Below are 20,116 nucleotides of genomic sequence, written 5' to 3' on the forward strand. Positions count from 1 at the left end.
CGGAGCCGCCCTGCAGCCAGGGCAGTGCAGGGACGTGGAGGCAGCCCAGGTTGTCGGGTGCTGGCCCTGCCGTGCATGGTACTCCCGTCCGTGCGTGCATCGGGGCCTCCAGACAAAACTCCAGTGGGAGACTTGTACCCTCTACTCCCAGAATGATTCCCAATAAAAAGAAGATGCTAAAACCCCATGATTTTTAGCAGAAAAAAAAATGATTTCTGAGTTATTTTAGGATGAACTCACGGACCAGGTTAGTTAGATGTGTTGCACTTAACCCCAAACTCTACCCACACAATATTAACATCTTATATTAACTACATTTAAAATGCAAGTGCCCTTTATAGAATATAAATAATGTGCTCACAAAATTCCCGAGAACCTCATAGATTTGGAAAGACCTGAGAAACGTCATTCATCTCCAATTCTTAAAACGTACCTAAAACTTCTGTTTCGATGTTTACTGTTACTTTTTGCATTTGAAAGTTTGAAAATCACTTATTACATATGTAAATAACTCTTTACGCATATATACACACCTATAAACATAAAGTGAAATAACCCTATAAGCATACAGTAAACATATATACAATTTATTTATAGTGTAGGTAATATATAAACATATAACCATATAATATATATTAAAATATACTTAAAAATATTTAAATGAATATATTAGAAAAAGTATGTTAGATTCAACAAAGACTTAAATATGTATTAAATGTATTTAATATGTAATTTAAATATATATATTAAATATATATGTATATATATTAAATATATGTTTATTGTGCACATGATATAGATACATATATATGCAAACAATAATCTGCATATATAAAAAGCAAATTTATAAGGGGATTTTGTAGATCTTCAGCTCTAGGCAGTGTAAGTTATTTTTGTTTTTTAAATCATGATCAAAAGGCCAGTTTATGAATCCGTGCTTTCCGTAGATCCGTTATTTTTTAGATTTTGCTTATTTGTTTGGGGGAGAGCAAGAGAGTGAGAGAAAGAGAGAGAGAGAGAGCACTAGCAGGAGGAGCAGCTGGCGAGGGAGAAGCTGACTTCCGGCTGAGCAGGGAGCCCGACGCGGGACACGATCCCAGGACCCTGAGATCATGACCCAAGCCGGAGGCCGATGCTCAACCACTGAGCCCCCAGGTGCCCCTCCATGGATCTATTTAATGAAAACTGCTGCACGGCTACATATTTAAGTTATTGTGTGAGTCGCTTTGGGACATTTAACGACATAAATGTTGCGAGTCCCCCTTGGTGGCGCCCACTCGCAGGAGGGAAGGCCGAGGGCCTCCAGACAGTGCACCCGGGAGGCTAAGGTGTGAGCTCGGGCCTCCACCCGGGAGGGGTCCTGTGGGCAACACCTGTCCTGCAGGAGGGCCTCCTGGAGGTGGTGTGGAATCCAGCTGGCTGCCGCCAGCCTCCTAGCGCCTGAAGGCCCCGGGGAGTGCACACCCATGGGCCCCGACCCCGGGTCACGGGCTGCCCACAAGCTACCCGCCTGGGGCTTGAGGACCCTCATGCTTTGGGAACGAGGTTCCCGGAGTGGGGCTGGAGCAGAGGCCCTGGGGTCACCCATCTAGAGGCGGCCAAGTCCTGGCTTCACCAGCCAGTGCTCAGAGGTAACACCGACCTCGCCAGTGTTGGGGGATTTAATGGGATACGCATACGGCTCTCCAGCAAAGTAGGTGCTCCGTAAATAGAGCATCTTGATTCTATATGTACATTTTAACCTATGTGTGAAGGGCGCACACCATTGCTTTCATAAAACAAAGGGCAATGATCCCAGACTCTTGATCATATCCAGTCGGCATGTGACAGTTGAACGTGGAGTCCCCGTGTCTCCAGTGCATTCACACACGCTCACATTCCCAGCAGGCGTGCCACCTACATAATGCAGGAACATAGACATTTAAAAAGGTGCGACTCTAATTTTTTTTTCTTGTGTTCCATTATATGATCTGTACCCCCCAGGTGTGTCCATATGTATTGGACTCCCCCTCTTCGGAGATCTCTGTAGGGATTATATACGGGGACCCGAGGAAAAATAAGACAGAAGTTGAGACTTAGACTTCGTTAAATGATAATACTGTGGGAACTACGCCTGAAACAAAAAACCATTTGAACTTATGGGGGAATGATAGTAAACAGTCCGGCCATAGAATAGACATGAATAAAGTCACATGGGGACTATTTCTTTTTCCGTATTTGAAGACCTGTAAAGTCAAGCACAATTTCTACTGACCAATCCTTGAATTGCATAAAACATAAATTTTTATTTATGCTCTTTGTTTACATTTCAGTAAAACTCAAAATTCCAAACCATTAAACCAGAAATTACCTTCCGCCTAGTTTAACTCTGGATCTGTCGTGCAGAAGAGCACATTGAATGCACGAATCGGGTTCTGTGGATCCCGCAGATGACCAAGTAAACCAGGGGACTTCCGCTGCATTTTTCTACGTTTCGACAGCTCGTACACTTGGGGTGCAGGCAGTGCGTTTGGGCCGGTGTGTTGTCAATGTAGGATTTGATTTTTTTTCTTGGTGATTCATCTGTCGCCTACAGTTTTTCTTCACTGAAATTTACTATAAAGTAAGAATTGAATTTGGAACAGTCTGGATCCCCTTTCGTGGGTCAGGATATTTGCTGTTCTGTTTCTTGGTTGCATTTTTTTGCCTTTTTTTTTTTTTTTGCCTTTTGCATATGAGACCTACATGCCAGTTAACCAGGTGGATGAGTAGGTTTCTTGTCACCATTGACAATGGTGCTGTTGCAACTCTTTATTCATTTAGGAAACGATCCGTGTGATATATTAATTACCAAAGAGCAAGCACGTAATCTATTTTTTCTTTCATCACATTAATATTAAATAATTTCTACTACGGAAAAACCCATACCCATCTATTTCTTAGGTCAACACAGTGATATAGACAGAATAATTATTGAGAATGAAGTGAAAGTTCTCAACATATTTTTTATCAGTTTCACAAATGTTTGGTTATGTTTGAAATACACAGTTTGGTGCTTATCTTTAGTGTCTGAGGACAAACGTATGTAGGCATAACACTACTTATCAAGGAAGCAGTAGACCTAAAATGTCAGGTCACTTCCTTTCATCTTTTTTTTTTTTTTTAATGTCTTCTGTTATAAAATACTCCTCTTTCATCCTATCCTTGAACAAAATAAATATTTGCAGTTATTCTTTCACAAAATCATCAGACAGTGTCCTTGATAAGATTTCTGCCTGTCTGATAATTTGGGCATCCAGATGTTACCCCAGCGATGATTTACTTTTTTTTTTTTCTATATGTGTGCCTTAAAATTTGAACTGGATTAGTTTTCTAGATGGAAAAAAAAGGGGGGGGGGGCATTTGCACAACTATCTGCTTGAAAAAAAGAATAAATTTCTATTTATTTATTTTAAAAATATCTATTTATAAAAGAATAAATTTCTATTCTTTATTGGGACTTACTTTGTAAAACTTGAGCTTTAAGCTCTTAAGGAAAAAAATTGTCCCCAAATATTCCGATTACGCTTATATGGACGAGGAGGAAAAAAAAAATTCAGAAACTTATCTAAACTAGTAGAACGAGTCACCCAGCGTTTCACACAAAGTCTGCAGCTTGGGAGTTTAACTTACATCAAGAAGTTAAAATAACATTTTTCTATTTAGAATCGTAAAAATGTCAATGGAAGTGCATCGCAAGGATGAAATCATTCTGAATTAAGACATCAGCACGGAGACCCTGCTTAGTTTAGTCAAATAAAATCTCTACCTGCTGATCACAGGTCAAAGCTGTCAGAGACACAAGCTCCTTTGCTCCGACGCGGAGGGGAGGCGCACGGGTCCCCCACTATTGTGGCTACGGCTTTGGCATGTCGCAAACCCCAAGTGGGGGGCTCGATGTTGGGGTCGGGAACTCCCAGGAGCTTTACTATTTATGGAGAAAGCCCATCACCTGGGACCCCACGGTGTGCTGATGGCCGCTCCTTGGTGGCACATCCGCCTCCTCCTAGTGCTGGGGAAGTCTCCTGCGGAGAAGGCCAAGTCGTAGAAATAGAGACTTTCTCTGCTGAAGTGCCGGGCCCTCGGGCGGGCGGGCGGAGGTGATGGGGGGCTGGGGTGAGGGCAGATGCCCAGAGCCCTGGGGGCCTGAGGGTGGCCGGGCTAAGGTGGAGCTTCTGTGCCCTGGTGATTTCTCGGAAAACGGCCCAGCGAATGCAGTGACCAGAAGGGAAACCAGGACAGGTGCAGGCCTAACCCCCACCCCCTGCTTAGGGACCCAGTTGGCCCAAGCCACGCTCACAGGGAGAGACTCGGACACCCCAGTCCTTGGCGTGTTACGCTTGCCCCAACCCCGCGAGGCACCAAGTTGAGCGGCCGCCAGAGGACAGCAGCAGACATTGATTTCCCCCGAGCCCTGTCGTGATGCAAAGTAGTAGAAATCGGAGACCGTCCCTGTCACCGTCACAGGAGCAGGATGACGGCCCCGGGAGGGTCCGGAGTGTCGCAACCCCGTGCGACTCCACCTGCGCTGCTCACCCGGTGGCACCTGCGGCCCTGGTGACGGCACTCCCCGCAGCGCGCAGCCCGGGCCAGTTGTCCCGGGCCGTGAGCGCCACCACCCCTCCGTCCCCCGCGGGCCAGGCCGCTCTGCCACCTGGCTGCCGCGCTCACGGGTCGCCTCTGCCTGCAGCTCCCTGCGGAGGCCAGTACACGGGATCCGAGGGCGTCGTCCTGTCACCGAACTACCCGCACAACTACACGGCCGGCCAGACGTGCGTCTACTCCATCTCGGTGCCCAAGGAGTTCGGTGAGTTGCCCTCGGGGCTCACTCGTTGCTGCGCTTGGTCCCCCAAGTTCCGTGTCATCGGATAACCCGGTGCTTCGGCTCCTGATGCAGCAGAATCGTGTCCAAGGGGATGGGTGGCAGCGCAGCAGCGGGCTCCTGGGGGTACGGAGCTCCCGCCGCAAGCCCCTCTCCACTGGGACACACTCTACTGAGGGTGGGATCCAGAAAACTCGGAGAGAGCACGATCGGCCTTGCTCTACTTTCCTGTGAAAGCATCTTTCCCCAGGGAGGGTGGGCGTGCGGGGATGAGGGCACGCCCTGTGTCACCCGGCAAACACTTGACGAAAATCCCTGGGTCGGTGACACCCCACCCCCAAGGGATGACACGCTGAGGTGTGAGACTCCCGGGGCCTCCCGCGGCCTTGCTCCCACCCTCTGCTGCCGGGCACCACCGGCTGTCCTGGGGCTGCGTGCCCAGGAGGACTGGCTCAGCGCACCTGCCACCACAGCTGGATGCCTGCTGCCCCCGACTCACCTGCACTGCCCCTGTCTCACCTGCACTGCCCCCGTCTCACCTGTGCTGCCCCATCTCACCTGTGCTGCCCCCGTCTCACCTGCACTGCCCCCGTCTCCCCTGCGCCACCAAAGCCACTTAGCCTCTGAGCGCTCTCCTGCAGTAAACCACGTAGAAGCTTTTTATGACTTTATAGACTAGCTTTTTCCCCCAATAGTAAAATTTTAAACTCTACATAGTTAAGTTTTGTTTGTTGGTTTGGTTTGGTTTGGGTGGTTTTGTGTTTTGTGGTCTTCACATTCACATACCAGCCACCCACTCATAGACGTAAAGCAAAGGTACAGAAATCCTAAGGTTAGCGCTTGTTGGAGGGAAAACCCTGTAAGAGGCACAAGCACCTGGCAGGGAGGCTCAGGGCGGGTCAGGAGGCGGCGGGCGGCGCACACGGTTCGGGTGAACCCTCTGGTTTTCCTCCCGAGGCCCCTGGGAGCTCATGGGAAGCTGCGCCGCTGACTGCGCCCGAGGGGCTTCAGCCCCGGGCCCTCGTGACGTCCCTGCTGGCCCCTGACCCACGCAGTTGGAGTCTGCCCCGGGCGCTGCCGACGGCGATGGGTGCCGGGGCGGTTCGTCTCGGGAGGCGGCGGTGGCGGCCCCAGCTGTAGGGCCGGGCAGGGGGCCAGCGTGCTGCAGGCGGAGGGCAGGCACCGGCAGGACGGGGCTCCCGAGGACGTCCTGTCATCATAAGCCGGCGGCATGGCCCAGAGTAGCCCCCAGCTCTCGCCTTCGTGCAGGACCTGCTCCGAAAGCAGCATCCCTCGGTTGTCCCCGTTCCTTCCCGCTGCCCACCTGAGTGCTTCCAACATCCTCCAATTACTCTCCCATGAACATTCCTCTTATTTTTGCTCATGGACGTGCGACAGAATGTATTTATCCCAGTGGAATGCAGCAGCCGTGTCCTGCGATCTGGGGCTGCTGCTTCAAAACCCACTGAATTATCACCACGCAGTTAGGATTTTTCAGCAGAAAAATGTCGTCGCACCTTCATCCCAAATAGCGATCGTAGCTTCCCAGTCTGAAATGTTTAATGATATCCATTGATCACATCCAATCCAGGCAGAGAATCCTAATTTTAGATTAAAGGGGTTATACAGAGCATTTAGTGAAAATCCATACTGTCTTATCTCGTACTTTCTTCACTTTTTTTTACTCTTTTCCTGGGAAATAAATTAATTCAATAATTGGTTCAACAGTTGTCACAAGGGCCGAGAGGAATAAAACAAATCCGAGCCCATGAAATGCGCACCTTTTAAACCCCGCAGCAGCTCCTGGGGTGCATCGCGCTGTGGGAAGGGGCATCAGGGAAAACAGGCTCCCGACGGGCAGGACGGGTCAGGAGGGTCGTGGGATACCCCGGGCCTTACCCGGGCCTTACCCCGGGCATTACCTGGTCCTTACCCCAGGCCTTACCCCGGTCCTTACTCTGGTCCTTACCCTGGTCCTTACCCCGGTCCTTACCCCAAGCCTTACATGATCCTTACCCTGGTCCTTACCCCGGGCATTACCTGGTCCTTACCCCGGTCCTTACTCCAGTCCTTACCCCGTCCTTACCCTGTCCTTACCCTGGTCCTTACCCCAGTCCTTACCCCGGTCCTTACCCCAGTCCTTACCTCGGTCCTTACCTTGGTCCTTACCCCAGTCCTTACCTCGGTCCTTACCCCGGTCCTTACCCTGGGCCGTACCCAGTCCATACCTCGGTCCTTACCCTGGTCCTTACCCCAGTCCTTACCTCGGTCCTTACCCCGGTCCTTACCCTGGGCCGTACCCAGTCCTTACCCCGGGCCTTACCTGGGCCTTACCCCAGTCCTTACCTGGTCCTTAACCCGGTCCTTACCCCATCCTTACCCAGGTCCTTACCTGGCCCTTACCCCGTCTTTACCCCGTCCTTACCCTGGTCCTTACCCCAGTCCTTACCCAGGTCCTTACCTGGTCTTTACCCCGTCCTTACCCCGTCCTTACCCCGTCCTTACCCTGGTCCTTACCCGGGTCCTTACCCAGGTCCTTACCTGGTCCTTACCCCATCCTTAGCCCGTCCTTACCCTGGTCCTTACCCCAGTCCTTACCCCAGGCCTTACTTGGGCCTTACCCCGGGCCTTACCTGGGCCTTACCCCAGTCCTTACCTGGGTCTTACGCCAGTCCTTACCCCATCCCTACCCAGGTCCTTACCTGGTCCTTACCCCGTCCTTACCTAGTCCTTACCCCGTCCTTACCCCGGTCCTTACCCCAGTCCTTACCCCGTCCTTACCTAGTCCTTACCCTGGTCCTTACCTGGGTCCTTACCCCGGTCCTTACCCCGTCCTTACCCGGTCCTTACCCTGGTCCTTACCCTGGTCCTTACCCCAGGCCTTACCCGGGCCTTACCCCAGGCCTTACCCCAGTCCTTATCCTAGTCCTCTCCTTATTTTCACCCAAAAGCATCACCGAAGTATCCTTCCTAAAACAAAGCTCTGATCACGGAAACATCTCGATGTGCATCCTTCCCTCCCTGTTTTGCCCAGGAGGAAACCCCACATATTTAGGTGTGTCTTCCTGGCCCTACAGCCTTGGGCTGCGGAGGCCTTGCTCCCCTAATCGCTCTCCTCCCCTCTGTGGCTGAGCGCCTGCTCAGACCCTTGGCCACATGCATCACGGGCAGAATCTGACCCTTCATGTTCACCTGCTGGAATAAATGGCCTGCACCCCATTCTTACACGACAGGGTTTCGGTTCTCCTGCTCTGAGGACCAGCGATCCTGCTGTGTCCCCCGTCCGACCTGGACAGCCCGCTGGCCCCCGAGCGAGGAGAGGCTGCCCCGTGGCTCATGTCCTACAGCTCCTTCCCTGCCCTCTTCACGGTCGCCCCTAGCCGTAGCGGCCACAGAAGTGAGCACCTGTTGCTCTTGGCAGCTGTCCGCTCCTCGGGGCAGCCCCCCCACCCGCCCCGGCCCTGAAGGCAGCCCAGGCAGCTGGCCCAGGAAGCCCCACGTTGGCCCCTCAGTCTGCATTTGTTGCGGGAGCGCTGCGCACCTTGGCGTGTGACGGCCCCGGGCCGGGACTCCGTCCTGCTCATCTTCAGAGTCTGGCATACAGCGGATGCCTTCTAAAAGTCTCTTAAAATCAATCAATCAATCAACACAGGTTTCTTGAAACATTAAAAAAAAAGAAAAAAAAAACAAGTGTCCTACCTCCAACATGATGAAGATTTATTCCGGGGGGCAGGGGGGGGCGCTGTGAACAAAGGAATTGTAGGAACCAGAACCATGTTGACATCACGAAGTTCTCTTCCTCCTTCTAACTCTTCCAATCATAAAATCTCAAAATACGTGTATGTGGCTGCGCATATATCCTATGACATCCGTGCTGCACACGATGCATAGGACACACACACGTGAGAGGCGTGTGCACATGCGGGACACACACGCACAGGCGGCCACACCCAGACCCCTTCCATTTTGCCAGCACCTGCATTGATCCTTCTGTTGGAATCCTGACCTGATAACGGAGATGCCCACATCCATGTCTCATGTAGGGCGATTCTAGTTTAATCCTTCCACACACACGAGAGTGATGTGCCCCCGGCCTACGTGCTAAGTCACAAGTGTCTCTAAATGTTGTCAAGGCTCTTGTTGACTGGAGTATAAAAAAATTCAATAAATTTGAAGTAATGAACTGCACAGCCCCGTTTTACTTGGAGAAGGCGTGTTCGTGATGTTTATATCACTTTTGAGATAAATAAAACTGTGCATTGGAATAACAATGACTAGTTTTTCCACTATGTTGCTGACTTGCATATAAACTGCATCACGTCCATATGAATTTGGCCTTACGATAATTGTAAGTAAAGAATCTTAAGTTCTTGGCCAAATTGCCATGTTTTTAGTTTTTCTTTTTATCGTTTGGCTTGTTTTTAAAACCAACAAGTGCCTTGATCCTCGTGCCTCAAAGATGTCATTAACTGCTCTTAAATAAATGGAGCCGCTGTCTGGCTATTTTTCTCCTATCCTAACTCATTGCTTTAAAAAAAGTAGTATTCAGCCTAGACAGGGAACAGTATTTTATTCCTTTTATTAAGTGTGAAGCCATCAAGAAGCAAAATGAAATTGTTTAAGCAACTGATAACTCTTAGAAACCGGAGAAAACCAGTTCAGGATTTCCCACAGGATTCTTAGGATCATGATCCTTTGGAGGAATCCATGGATAGGACAACCGATCTCCGTGTCTTTCTTTTTTTGAAAAAGCTACGCTGTGCCAACCCACCCCCCCTGTTTTGCAGTGGTGTTTGGACAGTTTGCCTATTTCCAGACGGCGCTCAACGATTTGGCGGAATTATTTGACGGGACACACCCACAGGCCAGACTCCTCAGCTCGCTCTCCGGGTCCCATTCAGGTAAGCGTCCGGGGAGGCCTGTCGGGTTCACTTAGCCAGAACGACTAGGTTCAAACTCGTCGTTCATTTTTTCTTGCTCATGAAGGAGAAATGCGATCATCTTTGAATGTGCCTGCTTGTTTAGCACGACCTTATTTATTTTTTTTAATTTTTTTAATGACCTCATTTTTGATGCAAAACTTCAGCTGTATCTTTATCCCACGTGTAGAACCGCAGACGTTCATCATTTTACTCACTAAGGTCGTAGAAAATACAACACCCATCTCAGTAACAAATATCAGAAAAAGAAGGGGTGACAAATGACCCTGTGTCATCTATTTCCTCCTCTCTGTCCCATAATCTTATAGGAGATAAACGGTATCAGTGCTTTGGTCTAAATCATGGCCGGCCTTTAAGTACGGATGTACATAGAGAGCTCATCGCGCTCGTATGTGAGCACGCTGCGTGCACGGGTGTGCAGATACATGCACGGGGCCGCGAGGGGCCTCGTCAAATGTGGGACGCTGCCTCACAGCCCCGGCTTTATGCCTTACTTTTATTTAAAAAAAATTCTTTATTTGAGAGAGAGAGAGAGACAGAGAGCACGAGTGGGGTGAGTGGGGTGAGGGTCGGAGCAAGGAGCAGACTCTCCGCTGAGCAGGGGGCCCGACGTGGGGCTCGACCTGGGACCCCAGGGTCACGACTTGCGCCCAAGGCAGACGCTTCACCAACAGGGCCGGCCAGGCTCCCCTGTGCTGTACTTTTATTTAAAAGCACATGTGGAGTCTTTCCCTATCAAAAAACATGGATATTCACCAGAAGGCATCAGTTTTAGTGGTGAATAGTACGCACTTGAGTACGCAGCAGGGTTCGTACTACCGATGTCTTCTCACCATTGACCCAGTTAGAGTCGACGTGTGCGTCACAGAATCTTGCCGACCAAGGTTGGTATTGGATGATTTCCCATCACGAGCCAAGGGTCTTGAGACCCATGTCTTGCTATTTTCTGCCAACGTCCACTGATGTGATGTCTTGAAATGCATCACAAGATACAGATTTAAAATCCTGGTCCATAGGGACAGATTCACCTGGGGAGCCCCAAGGCCGCCCGTGTGCCCCTCGGCAGCACGCACAGGGGTCGTTCCTGTGGCCTGGCGCTACTGTCAAAGGTGGAAATACCGTTTCATTAGTTTTTATTTTTTCCTGAATGCTTTAGTATTTTTGAGATCGACCTTGGATTCAGACTTGCTCAATTTCAGTAGAATCCTAGCAAGTCATCGTCAAATAAAGTTGATGCTGAGTCCGCGATGGGTCTGACTCCCCGACTTCCCACGGCGTCGGCTGACCCCTAGCAGAGCCAGCCTCAGAGGAAGGCATGAAGGCCACGGTCGTCAAAGTGACGTCGTGGCAGAACGAATAGACAAGAGCAGTTTTAAAATCTTGGCGGAAGCGGTGTTCCGGGCCCTAAGCCCGAGGGGGAGTCGGTAAAAGTCCAACAGCTAAATGCGAAATTCCGGGTTCATCATCAGTTCCCAGCAATACCGTCCTCCGGCGCGGCAGGTGTGGCCTGTCCTTCCCACGAGTGTCCTCTGCTTTCTCCCTTAGGTGAAACGCTGCCTTTGGCGACCTCGAACCAGATTCTCCTCCGGTTCAGCGCCAAGAGCGGCGCGTCGGCCCGCGGCTTCCACTTCGTTTACCAAGGTAAGGTGCGGCACGCGGCTGAGCGGTAGCGGGATCTGAGCTGCGGGGCTGGCTTGGATTTTTTTCTGATATTTGGGAAGTTGAGGGTAGTCCTATATTGATGATGAAACGATTTGATAAAAATCATCACCTTTTTTGATGCTGAAATATGATATTTCTACTACAAAGACACAGTAACAGCTCATTCGTCTGGATGAGGCATCATCAGGAAACACAAATCCCCTCTGTATAGCACTTCACCTTTAGCAAAAGGATTTCACATACGTCATAATATTTTGTGGAATTAGGCAAAGTGTGTCATAGTTGAGGTTTCAGGAACTGCTTCAATAAAGTACCTTTAAACCACATTAGTCATTTCCAAATCTTCCTGTGAAAACTACTTAAAAAAGCAACTTAACAAAATCAAACAAAACCCCAAATACCATCCGAGCTCTCATCCGCCTAAATACCTATTTTTAATTTGTTTGCATTCCATTAACTCTTGGCACTTTGACTCCTTTATATTTATTTGTGAAACTGGAGCTTATTCAAAATGTTTAAGATGGCACAAAGTTTCTTCAAAAAAATTTTTTTGAGGATTTTTCCCCCTATTTCTAGTTTACCTTTATCTTGCAATATTCATTACATGAACTTGAAAAATATATATAAACTGTTTATACAGTTTCGGAAGCACAGAGAGGGTCTCTGGGTAAACTTAGAATTGGCTGTGGAGCTTGAAGTGTGACAGAGATTACCATCTGCAGAGACAAACTGTGTATTCCAAAAAAAGGAGAAATACTTAAGTTTTTCTAGGTCTCAGTTTTGCTTGAGGCTGGAGAGATTACTCACTGCTCTTAAATATTTTCTTCAGAAGTGGAGGACGATCTCTTCCTAGCAGTGTCTCTGGCCTTTAACAGAGACTTCAGAAAACATGCTCGATGGCATCATGTTTATAAAAATATATATTATGGAAAATAATATGTAATTTCATTTATAATGTCGATAATACTCTCACACTGCAAATTCCAAGCCCTTGAAATATTTTCATAAAACCCATAAATTATAAAATAATTATTTAATAAAGTATAAAATATTTCACCATAAAACCTCTTCAGTGTTCCGTGATAAGATGGCTTAAAAAACGATGAGAAAGGAGTAGGAAAAATCTGACGGGAAAGCCGCAGGAGGAGAGTCTCTAACCCAGTGTAAGTGGCAATTGCTTGAATGATGTTGCTACTGAGTTAAAATTAGGTGCATTGTCCTAAATTGTGCCTTTTCTTAAAATATAAACAATTAAAGCAATATTTTTAATGGACTTCATTGGACAGCGGCCAATGTAGGCAACTTACCTCTTACCCCCTCCTACTTTTCTGTAAATAATTGTATGTTATTTTGCAGAAGCCAATTTACAAACCAAGATGAGTTGGGGTGACATATAAATAAACTGGACCACTTGGTTTAAGTACATATTTTATCCCAGAGAACTTCAAGTTGCTGACATTATCTGTCTTCATAAGGGGTGTTCTTTGATTTTTTTTTATAAGGATTAGAAAATCATTCAGATGATCAAATAAAATACTTGAGGGAAATGACCCCGTGCCTATCCTGTTGACAAATGTCATCGTCAGAAGTCATGATTTAAAAAATACGTTTCCTGGTTTCAAGTGACACATTACCATTACAGTGAATAAAAACAGAAAAGTGGAAAGAAAAAAAACCATTTATAGAAGGAATATGTTTTCCTCATCTTTAATATATAAGGACTCCAACATCCTCACCATTTTACAAAGTCTCATTATACCTCCTTCACTTGCTTTGTTCCTGCAGTAATTTTAAGCAAAAAAAAAAAAAAAAAAATTGATGTCTTTTTATCAAAGCTAAATCCTTTGGAAGTAAAGAGCTAGAATCATGAATGCAACTTATAAGTCACTCAGGAGCCCCCGGGGAAGTCTTCAATACACATGGAAAGTTGACTTGAACGTTGCACGGAAGCCAAGAAAACGTCGCGCGATCTGTTATAGAACCCCACTTCCTGGGGAAATAGAAAAAGAAAGAAAAACACTTCCTGGAAAGTGTGTAACACTGATGGCTTCATCCCTTTATACGTTATTCAAACTTAAAATTGCACAGGCCCCTCCTGGCGTCCATGAGGACGGCGTCTCCAGTCCCGGCGACCGAACTTGTGTCTCCAGGAGCTGCTGGAGACCCCTGTGGCCAGTGGGCAGTGGCCGGGGGTGCAGGAGGCCAGGACCCCTGTGTCTTGCCCTGTGCCCGGCCCTCCGTGCCGCCCTGGTTCAATGGACGTAGCAAGGCTTTTTATTATTATTATTATTCATTTATTTACAGTGTCCCAATTAACGTACGCCTCTGTTCCTTCTCATGTGCTTTCCACGCGACTTAGAGGTAGAGGGGCGTGTTTGGAAGACGGTGATCAGAGCCCAGGCGCGCCCCAGAGAAGGCTGATCGGGGGACCCCCCCCCATAATACAGCGCTTCAAATAGCTCCTCTGCGGTGGTTGGTCAGTGAGGACTCAGCACCCGTGAGGAGCTTCGTTCGGCTGCTCGATGCTGTTGAACTCGATGCCCGAGGACGTCACGTCCTCAGGGATGGAGCAGCCTGCTCGATGCCCAGGTCACCAGGCGTCTAAGCACAGCGTGGGCAGAGACGAGCGGGGCGCCGTGTGTTGAGCAGCAGAGGAGCGCCTCTTCCAGCAGGTGGCTCAGGCGTCGGTCCTCCTCGGGCAGCGGCCCCCCCTTGACTCAGCAGGTGCCTGCCTCGCTCTGTGCCCGTCCGGTGGATCTAGGGGCAAACGACGACGTGAGAACCTCCCAGGAACACTGGTTCAGGGACTCCCCTGCAGGGAGTCTGTGACGGTCCCGCACTTGGGCTCCAGGCCCGGCCTCCGCAGCCCGTGTCCTGCAGCAGCACCCTTCCATGGAGGCAGGAGCACCCCTTGCTCCTCCAGTAGCTCCTTGGGCCTCCCGTGAGGCCCCCAGGAGGAGGTCGCCGCCGCCCCTCCGCCCGGCCCTAGGGCTGCCGGGCTTCCGTGCGCTGCCCCAGCCCCCAGACCCAGGCTGGTGGGACCACAGTCGGTAGGTGGGTCTGCACAGTGGGATGCACGATGCCATTCCACCAACATGCATCAGCCCCGAAGTCAACGTATCTTAGATCAACGAGAAAATCAAAATTCCCGTCATCCTAGGAAACCCGGCCCGGGGCGACGGCCTGCTGCTTCTTAGCAAACTGAGCGCAGCGCGATCCCTTGGGCTTCAGAGGCCCCTCCCGGCTCTGCTGTGCGGCTTTCATTGCCCTGTGGGCTCCCTGTGACCTTAGAGCAGTAGCACCGGAGCAGCAGGAGCCCAGCCGGTGCCTGGGGCAGGACCCGGTGACACCATCTCTCACGGCGTCTGTTCAGGCCCGGCCGCGGGGCTGTGGGGACACCTCATCCGTTCCCCTATGCATTGCCCGTGGAGCCGACTCTGCTTTACGCTCCCTCGAAGTAACTCATTCCCGCCAAGCTCGGTGCATCAGGCGGGACTTACTGGATGCTTCAAGGGGGAAAGGAGGCCACGTCTTAATACTGAGCCTCTGCACCGTGCACGACTTCCCACGGCCGGCGGGTGCCCAGTCCCGGCCGCCCCATGTCAGATTGGCTGAGGGGACCGCGGGACCCGTGACGCTCACCCCCAGCCCCCCTCACCCGCCTCCTGCCGCCCGGATGCACGGGCTCGGCCTTTCCTGTTCTGAGATCGTCCCGGGGCAACGCTCCCTCTCCTGAGCTTCCAAATGAACCGATCAACCACCCAGAAACGTGGAAGTGCGTTTTCCAGGTTTGGGAAGGAAAAATCCACACTGAAGTCTCCTTTGCTCGAGGCCCTTCCTTGGCAGGTACCTGCACGTCCTTAGTGGTCTTCCCCGGGCCTCGTCTCCCGTTAGAAGGCATAAAGTATAAGGTTTTCCAGTCCTAAGAAATTCACATTTTGTATAAAAAGTCTATAAAGCGCACACTGCTTTACACAGACGAATGAGCACAAGGTTGTGCTCGTCGTTCGGCGACGGTGTTTGAAATCACCGACTGGTCGTGGCCTGTCATCACCAAACCGAGTGATTTTGAGAAAGGGAAATGTCCCCTGTCACTGAGTGACACCAGGACTGCCTCGCGTAGGCTTGGCAAGTGGTTGCTACGTGCATCCGGGTTCGTTATTATTATGGCTGTTGCTGTTGTTGCACCTGCTCAGATAGAGGAGCCGTGAGGGAGCCCCGTGTGCAGACCTGGGCTGAGGGCGTTGGCGGGGGGAGGGCGGCGGACCTACCACGGGTGCCCTTTCTGTGCATGTGCGGGAGGCTGGGAGGCCTGCCCCGGGCCGTCACCCCTCTGCCCACTGCCTCCTCCTCCAGGCTGACCTCATCCTTGCCGGCTTTCCACCGCGTGGATTTCAGTTCCACTTCACAGCAGGTGCGACTTTGCTACAAGGTAGAGGGTGATGAGCACAGAGGATCGAACATCCGTCCACGGCTCCTGGAGCATCCAGGACAGGGGCAGGACCCGAGGGCGGGCGACACCACCAGGAGCCACACACGGTATGACGCCCCCAGACCTGGGGCAGCCATTGGCCTGAGGGCTCTGCTCGCTTCTGGCCCCCGTTGCAGACTCACAGCTGGTGTCCTCACTTCGGAAGCCCCTTCCTCTAAAAACCATCCTTCACAATTTCATCCAAATGCAGGTGTTTGGGGCTCATTATTATTTCCCTTTAAAAAGTGAAAATTTTGAAATTCATGAAGAAAGGCTCGATGGTGGCATGTGTCCAAATGACCCTGACGGTGCGGTTGTCGCCACGCACGGGCCCCTGCACCCCAGGCCCCCGCGTGCGAGCCCACCTACGTCAGTGAGGAGCCTTTGCCTTCCCTGTAAGTCAGGGCAAGTAGAAAAGTTGCCCCTGGAGGGATATTTCTCCAGTTTGTTGAAAACAATTCTTGGGATTTGAAGCCTCCGTGGGATATTTTTCGTCCATTTCCTTTTTGCTCTCATGCGGCTTGTTCGACTGTAATGGGCATCCTCAGATTTAGAAACCCAACAAGTAGGAGTTCTAAGCGATCTTTTGTTATCATATCATAGTTATTCTGCATTCTGTTTTTAGTCATCAAAAAAAAAAAAAAAAAAAAAGAGCCTTTCGGATGATGTATCCTGAACCGCTTACCCTGCGGCTGCTGGTATATGATGTCGTGCACTTGGCCTCCCGATGGCCAACACTTGAGCGCTGGATTCGGGCGCGGTTTGGTGGGAACCATCTGCGGCCTCCGTTCCACAGGCCTGCCTGCCGGGCCGCGGTTCCCTGGTGGCGTCTGTCCCTGCTCGGGCTCGATCCCCAGCCCGACGCCAGCCCCTTAGGGAGAGCAGTGCCAACACAGAGGATCGCCGGGGAGCAGTGGAGCGTAGGAGCTCATTCTCGCAGAAGGCCGCTCGGTGCAAGGAGGCGACGCACACACCGAAGGAGAGAGGAGGTCCTGGGGACGAGAGACGCGCCGAGTTCCATGGAGCTTCCGGTGCCCGCCTGCTGGATCTGGTCCTCGAAGAGTCGCTTTGGCATACGGGACGTCTTTGGCGATGGAAGCATTTTTCCAATTTTGTCCCTGCCCTTCGGATAAACAGATAAATCTCCCACGGATAGTGAATTCCAATGAACAACCCAAATAGATGCATCGCCCCGTCCTGGCTGGAGGCTCACCTGCCTGCGCCTTCCACCCAACGACCGGAAGGACACACCTGTAATCAGACAAGCTTGGGTCTCTACCGGCCGCCTCGCTGAGGGCCACATGCCAAGGAGACCCTGAGACGTCTCCAAGGGAAAGTTCCAGGAGGGGCTGGTTATGGGGTTGAGGTTTGTGCTGCGTGATTGGGACAGGACTGCAGGCGGCATGACTTTGCTTCAGACCGGGTGCCGGCAGGGAGCCCGGTGGGGCGGGTCATCTTGACTATTATCGGGAGATAGAGGAACGTCCGTGTCATTGAAAACAGCAGAATTTCTTTCTTTTTTTAAGGCTAAATAATATTCCATTGCATGGATATAAAACATTTTCCCTATCCCTTCATCCGTCGATGGGCACGCAGGTTGTTTCCATGGCTTGGGAAATCATCCTGCAGTGAACGTGAGGCCAGAGAGATCTCTTTCTGAGGTGCTGATTCTAATATTTTTTTGGATATACACCCAGAAGTGAGGTTGCCGGGTCATACGGTAGTTCCATTTTTAATTTTGTCATTGCGTCACAATAGCCATCGTGTGCTCGCTAGACTCCAAGGTCTTTGAGAATAAGTACAATCCTCAGTCACCTCATTATCATGAGCACAGTGATTTGGGTGCTTAATTAATTTTAATTGCCTGAATATCACTCAATTCTCATAAGGTACTCATGCTCCGTATGCCACGTTTTCCTCGTCTGGAATGAGACTATAAGGCGGTCCTTGGGGCTGGTAAGAGGATGAAATGCAGATGAGGGGAGGGCACCCAAATCATCCCTCTAGAAATTGCAGAAGGTGTTATTAATTCCTATATTAACATCAACTCTCTCTGGACTCAACTCAACTTCCAAGGAAATATTTTGCTTCCCAGTGAAGAGACAGGGGCTGTGTTGTGTGCTTTGCTTCTAGCGGTTCCTCGAACCAGCGATACCCAGTGCAGCTCCATCCCCGAGCCCAGATACGGAAGGAGAATCGGCTCCGAGTTTTCGGCGGGCTCGATTGTCCGATTCGAGTGTAACCCGGGGTACCTCCTCCAGGGCTCCACTGCCATCCGCTGCCAGTCCGTGCCCAACGCTCTAGCTCAGTGGAACGACACGATCCCGAGCTGCATAGGTAAGCGTGTGTCCAGCAGGTGTGATGACCCTCGCCAGGCTGTCCAGCCCAGCCTCGCAGCCGGACGAAGAGCTGCTTTTCAGTGCTCCTGCCCCGTCTCCACCGCCTGGTCATCCCCCGGACCTCCTTACAGAGCAACGCATTTTATCTGAAATAATTGAGCAGCAGCTAAACCCTAAAGATTACCGTGTTTCACGAAACAACTCATTAGATTAACGAGTGTGAAACATGTTTCCTTTCCCCATACTTATTAAGTAGGCCATTAGCTCTCAACACCGTGGGTGTAGAACATAATTTCATTTTGGGGAAGAATCATTATAATGTTGATTTGCTATCTTGTGTGATGTCCTTTTAATAAATGTGGGCTGATGAAGGATTGAAAAGTAATAGGTTAACGCAGCCCGAATAACAATGCCGTTGTTAGTTATAGTTTATTTGCTTCGTTCCGTGTAAGGCCCTGCAGTGCAACAGTCACGATTAGCTCTTGCATTCATTTGTACATTTTCAGCATCTCTTCTCCTCTCTGGATTTGCTCATAAATCCCACTAATATCCTTGGGAGATGCGAGTCTGGGTATAGAAGACAATGCTCTGCAAAGCTCCCTAAATCACACGGATAAAATTATTCTAAACAGGATTCACGTCAGAGATGCCAGTGTTAGGCACAGCCCCTTGTGGGGGAGCTTGGGGAGATTTACTCTTAGACGCCAGTTCCATAACTTGGGAGGACGGCGGGAAACGATCAGCGACAGTGCGAGTTCACAAGGGAACGGGCGAACGTGCACCTGGGCTGCCAGTGCCATCCCTGTCAAGGACCACACTCCCTGTAAAGCGTCTCTTAATATCTGATCACACGGCAAGGAAACTCGGCACCGACTTAAGGCTGTCCTTCTCTGTACTCTATTTTTACGAGATACGGTTTTGTCTTTCAGTCCCCTGCAGTGGCAATTTCACTCAGCGCAGAGGCACCATTTTATCCCCTGGCTACCCAGAACCATATGGTAACAACTTAAACTGTATCTGGAAAATCATAGTTACAGAGGGATCAGGAATTCAGGTAAGCCCCTCACGCCCACAGGGCCGGAATGCACGGGGCTTGGCCAGGAAGTGCTTGCTTCCCGTGCATGGTTTCTGTTTCGCATTGGTTATTTTATTATTTTATTTTATTTTATTTTATTTTATTTTATTTTATTTTATTTCATATATTTATGAATTGGTTATTTTATTTTATCTTATCTTATTTATTTCTGCATTGGTTATTTTATTTATTTCTGAATTGGTTATTTTATCTTATTTTATTTATTTTTGCATTGGTTATTTTATTTGTTGCATTAGTTTATCTTATTTTTGCATTGGTTATTTGCTTTAATCATTATGCATTGGTTATTATAAACACTTAAACCATAACCTGTTCTCTTTTCCTACTGCTTCTATAATGTGTTTCTAATCACATTTCCATATTTGGAATAGCAATAATAGAGTTTTAGGGTAAAAGCTGTGAAAAGTACCATTTGTAGAAATTTTCAAATATCTTTGCATGTCTTATTCTCCTTGGTTTTACCTTTTTCTTATGGGCATATATTAAGTTTTCACAAGAAACCCCACATGATCAGGCTAATTTCTTTAAACTAAAAATACATATTAACCAAGTACCGTTGTTTGCTAGATCCAAGTGATCAGTTTTGCCACCGAGCAGAACTGGGACTCCCTGGAGATTTACGATGGCGGGGACATGACTGCACCCAGGCTGGGAAGTTTCTCAGGTAAGACGACACCAGCTCCCAGCGTTTGTGAACCAGAATCATCAAACACTAACAGACAACAGCAAGGAAACACTCAATGCAGGTGTTTTCCTACAGAACATAAT

The 20,116-nt window shown here is 49.5% G+C and overlaps 1 protein-coding gene across 2 annotated transcripts in view; it reads left to right on the forward strand.

Annotated features, from left to right (window-relative positions):
• Positions 1–20,116, forward strand: part of CSMD1 (CUB and Sushi multiple domains 1) — a 1,871,666-nt gene that overhangs the window by 1,636,349 nt on the left and 215,201 nt on the right. For both annotated transcript variants that reach the window (XM_072763911.1, XM_072763912.1), the window contains exons 31-36: positions 4,709–4,825; positions 9,628–9,741; positions 11,326–11,421; positions 18,047–18,250; positions 19,182–19,306; positions 19,916–20,012. In XM_072763911.1, the coding sequence (XP_072620012.1) occupies positions 4,709–4,825; positions 9,628–9,741; positions 11,326–11,421; positions 18,047–18,250; positions 19,182–19,306; positions 19,916–20,012 (753 nt within the window). The remainder of the gene's footprint in view (positions 1–4,708; positions 4,826–9,627; positions 9,742–11,325; positions 11,422–18,046; positions 18,251–19,181; positions 19,307–19,915; positions 20,013–20,116) is intronic.

This window comes from Vulpes vulpes, chromosome 7 (genome assembly GCF_048418805.1).
Source record: "Vulpes vulpes isolate BD-2025 chromosome 7, VulVul3, whole genome shotgun sequence".
NCBI classification, from domain to species: domain Eukaryota; kingdom Metazoa; phylum Chordata; class Mammalia; order Carnivora; family Canidae; genus Vulpes; species Vulpes vulpes.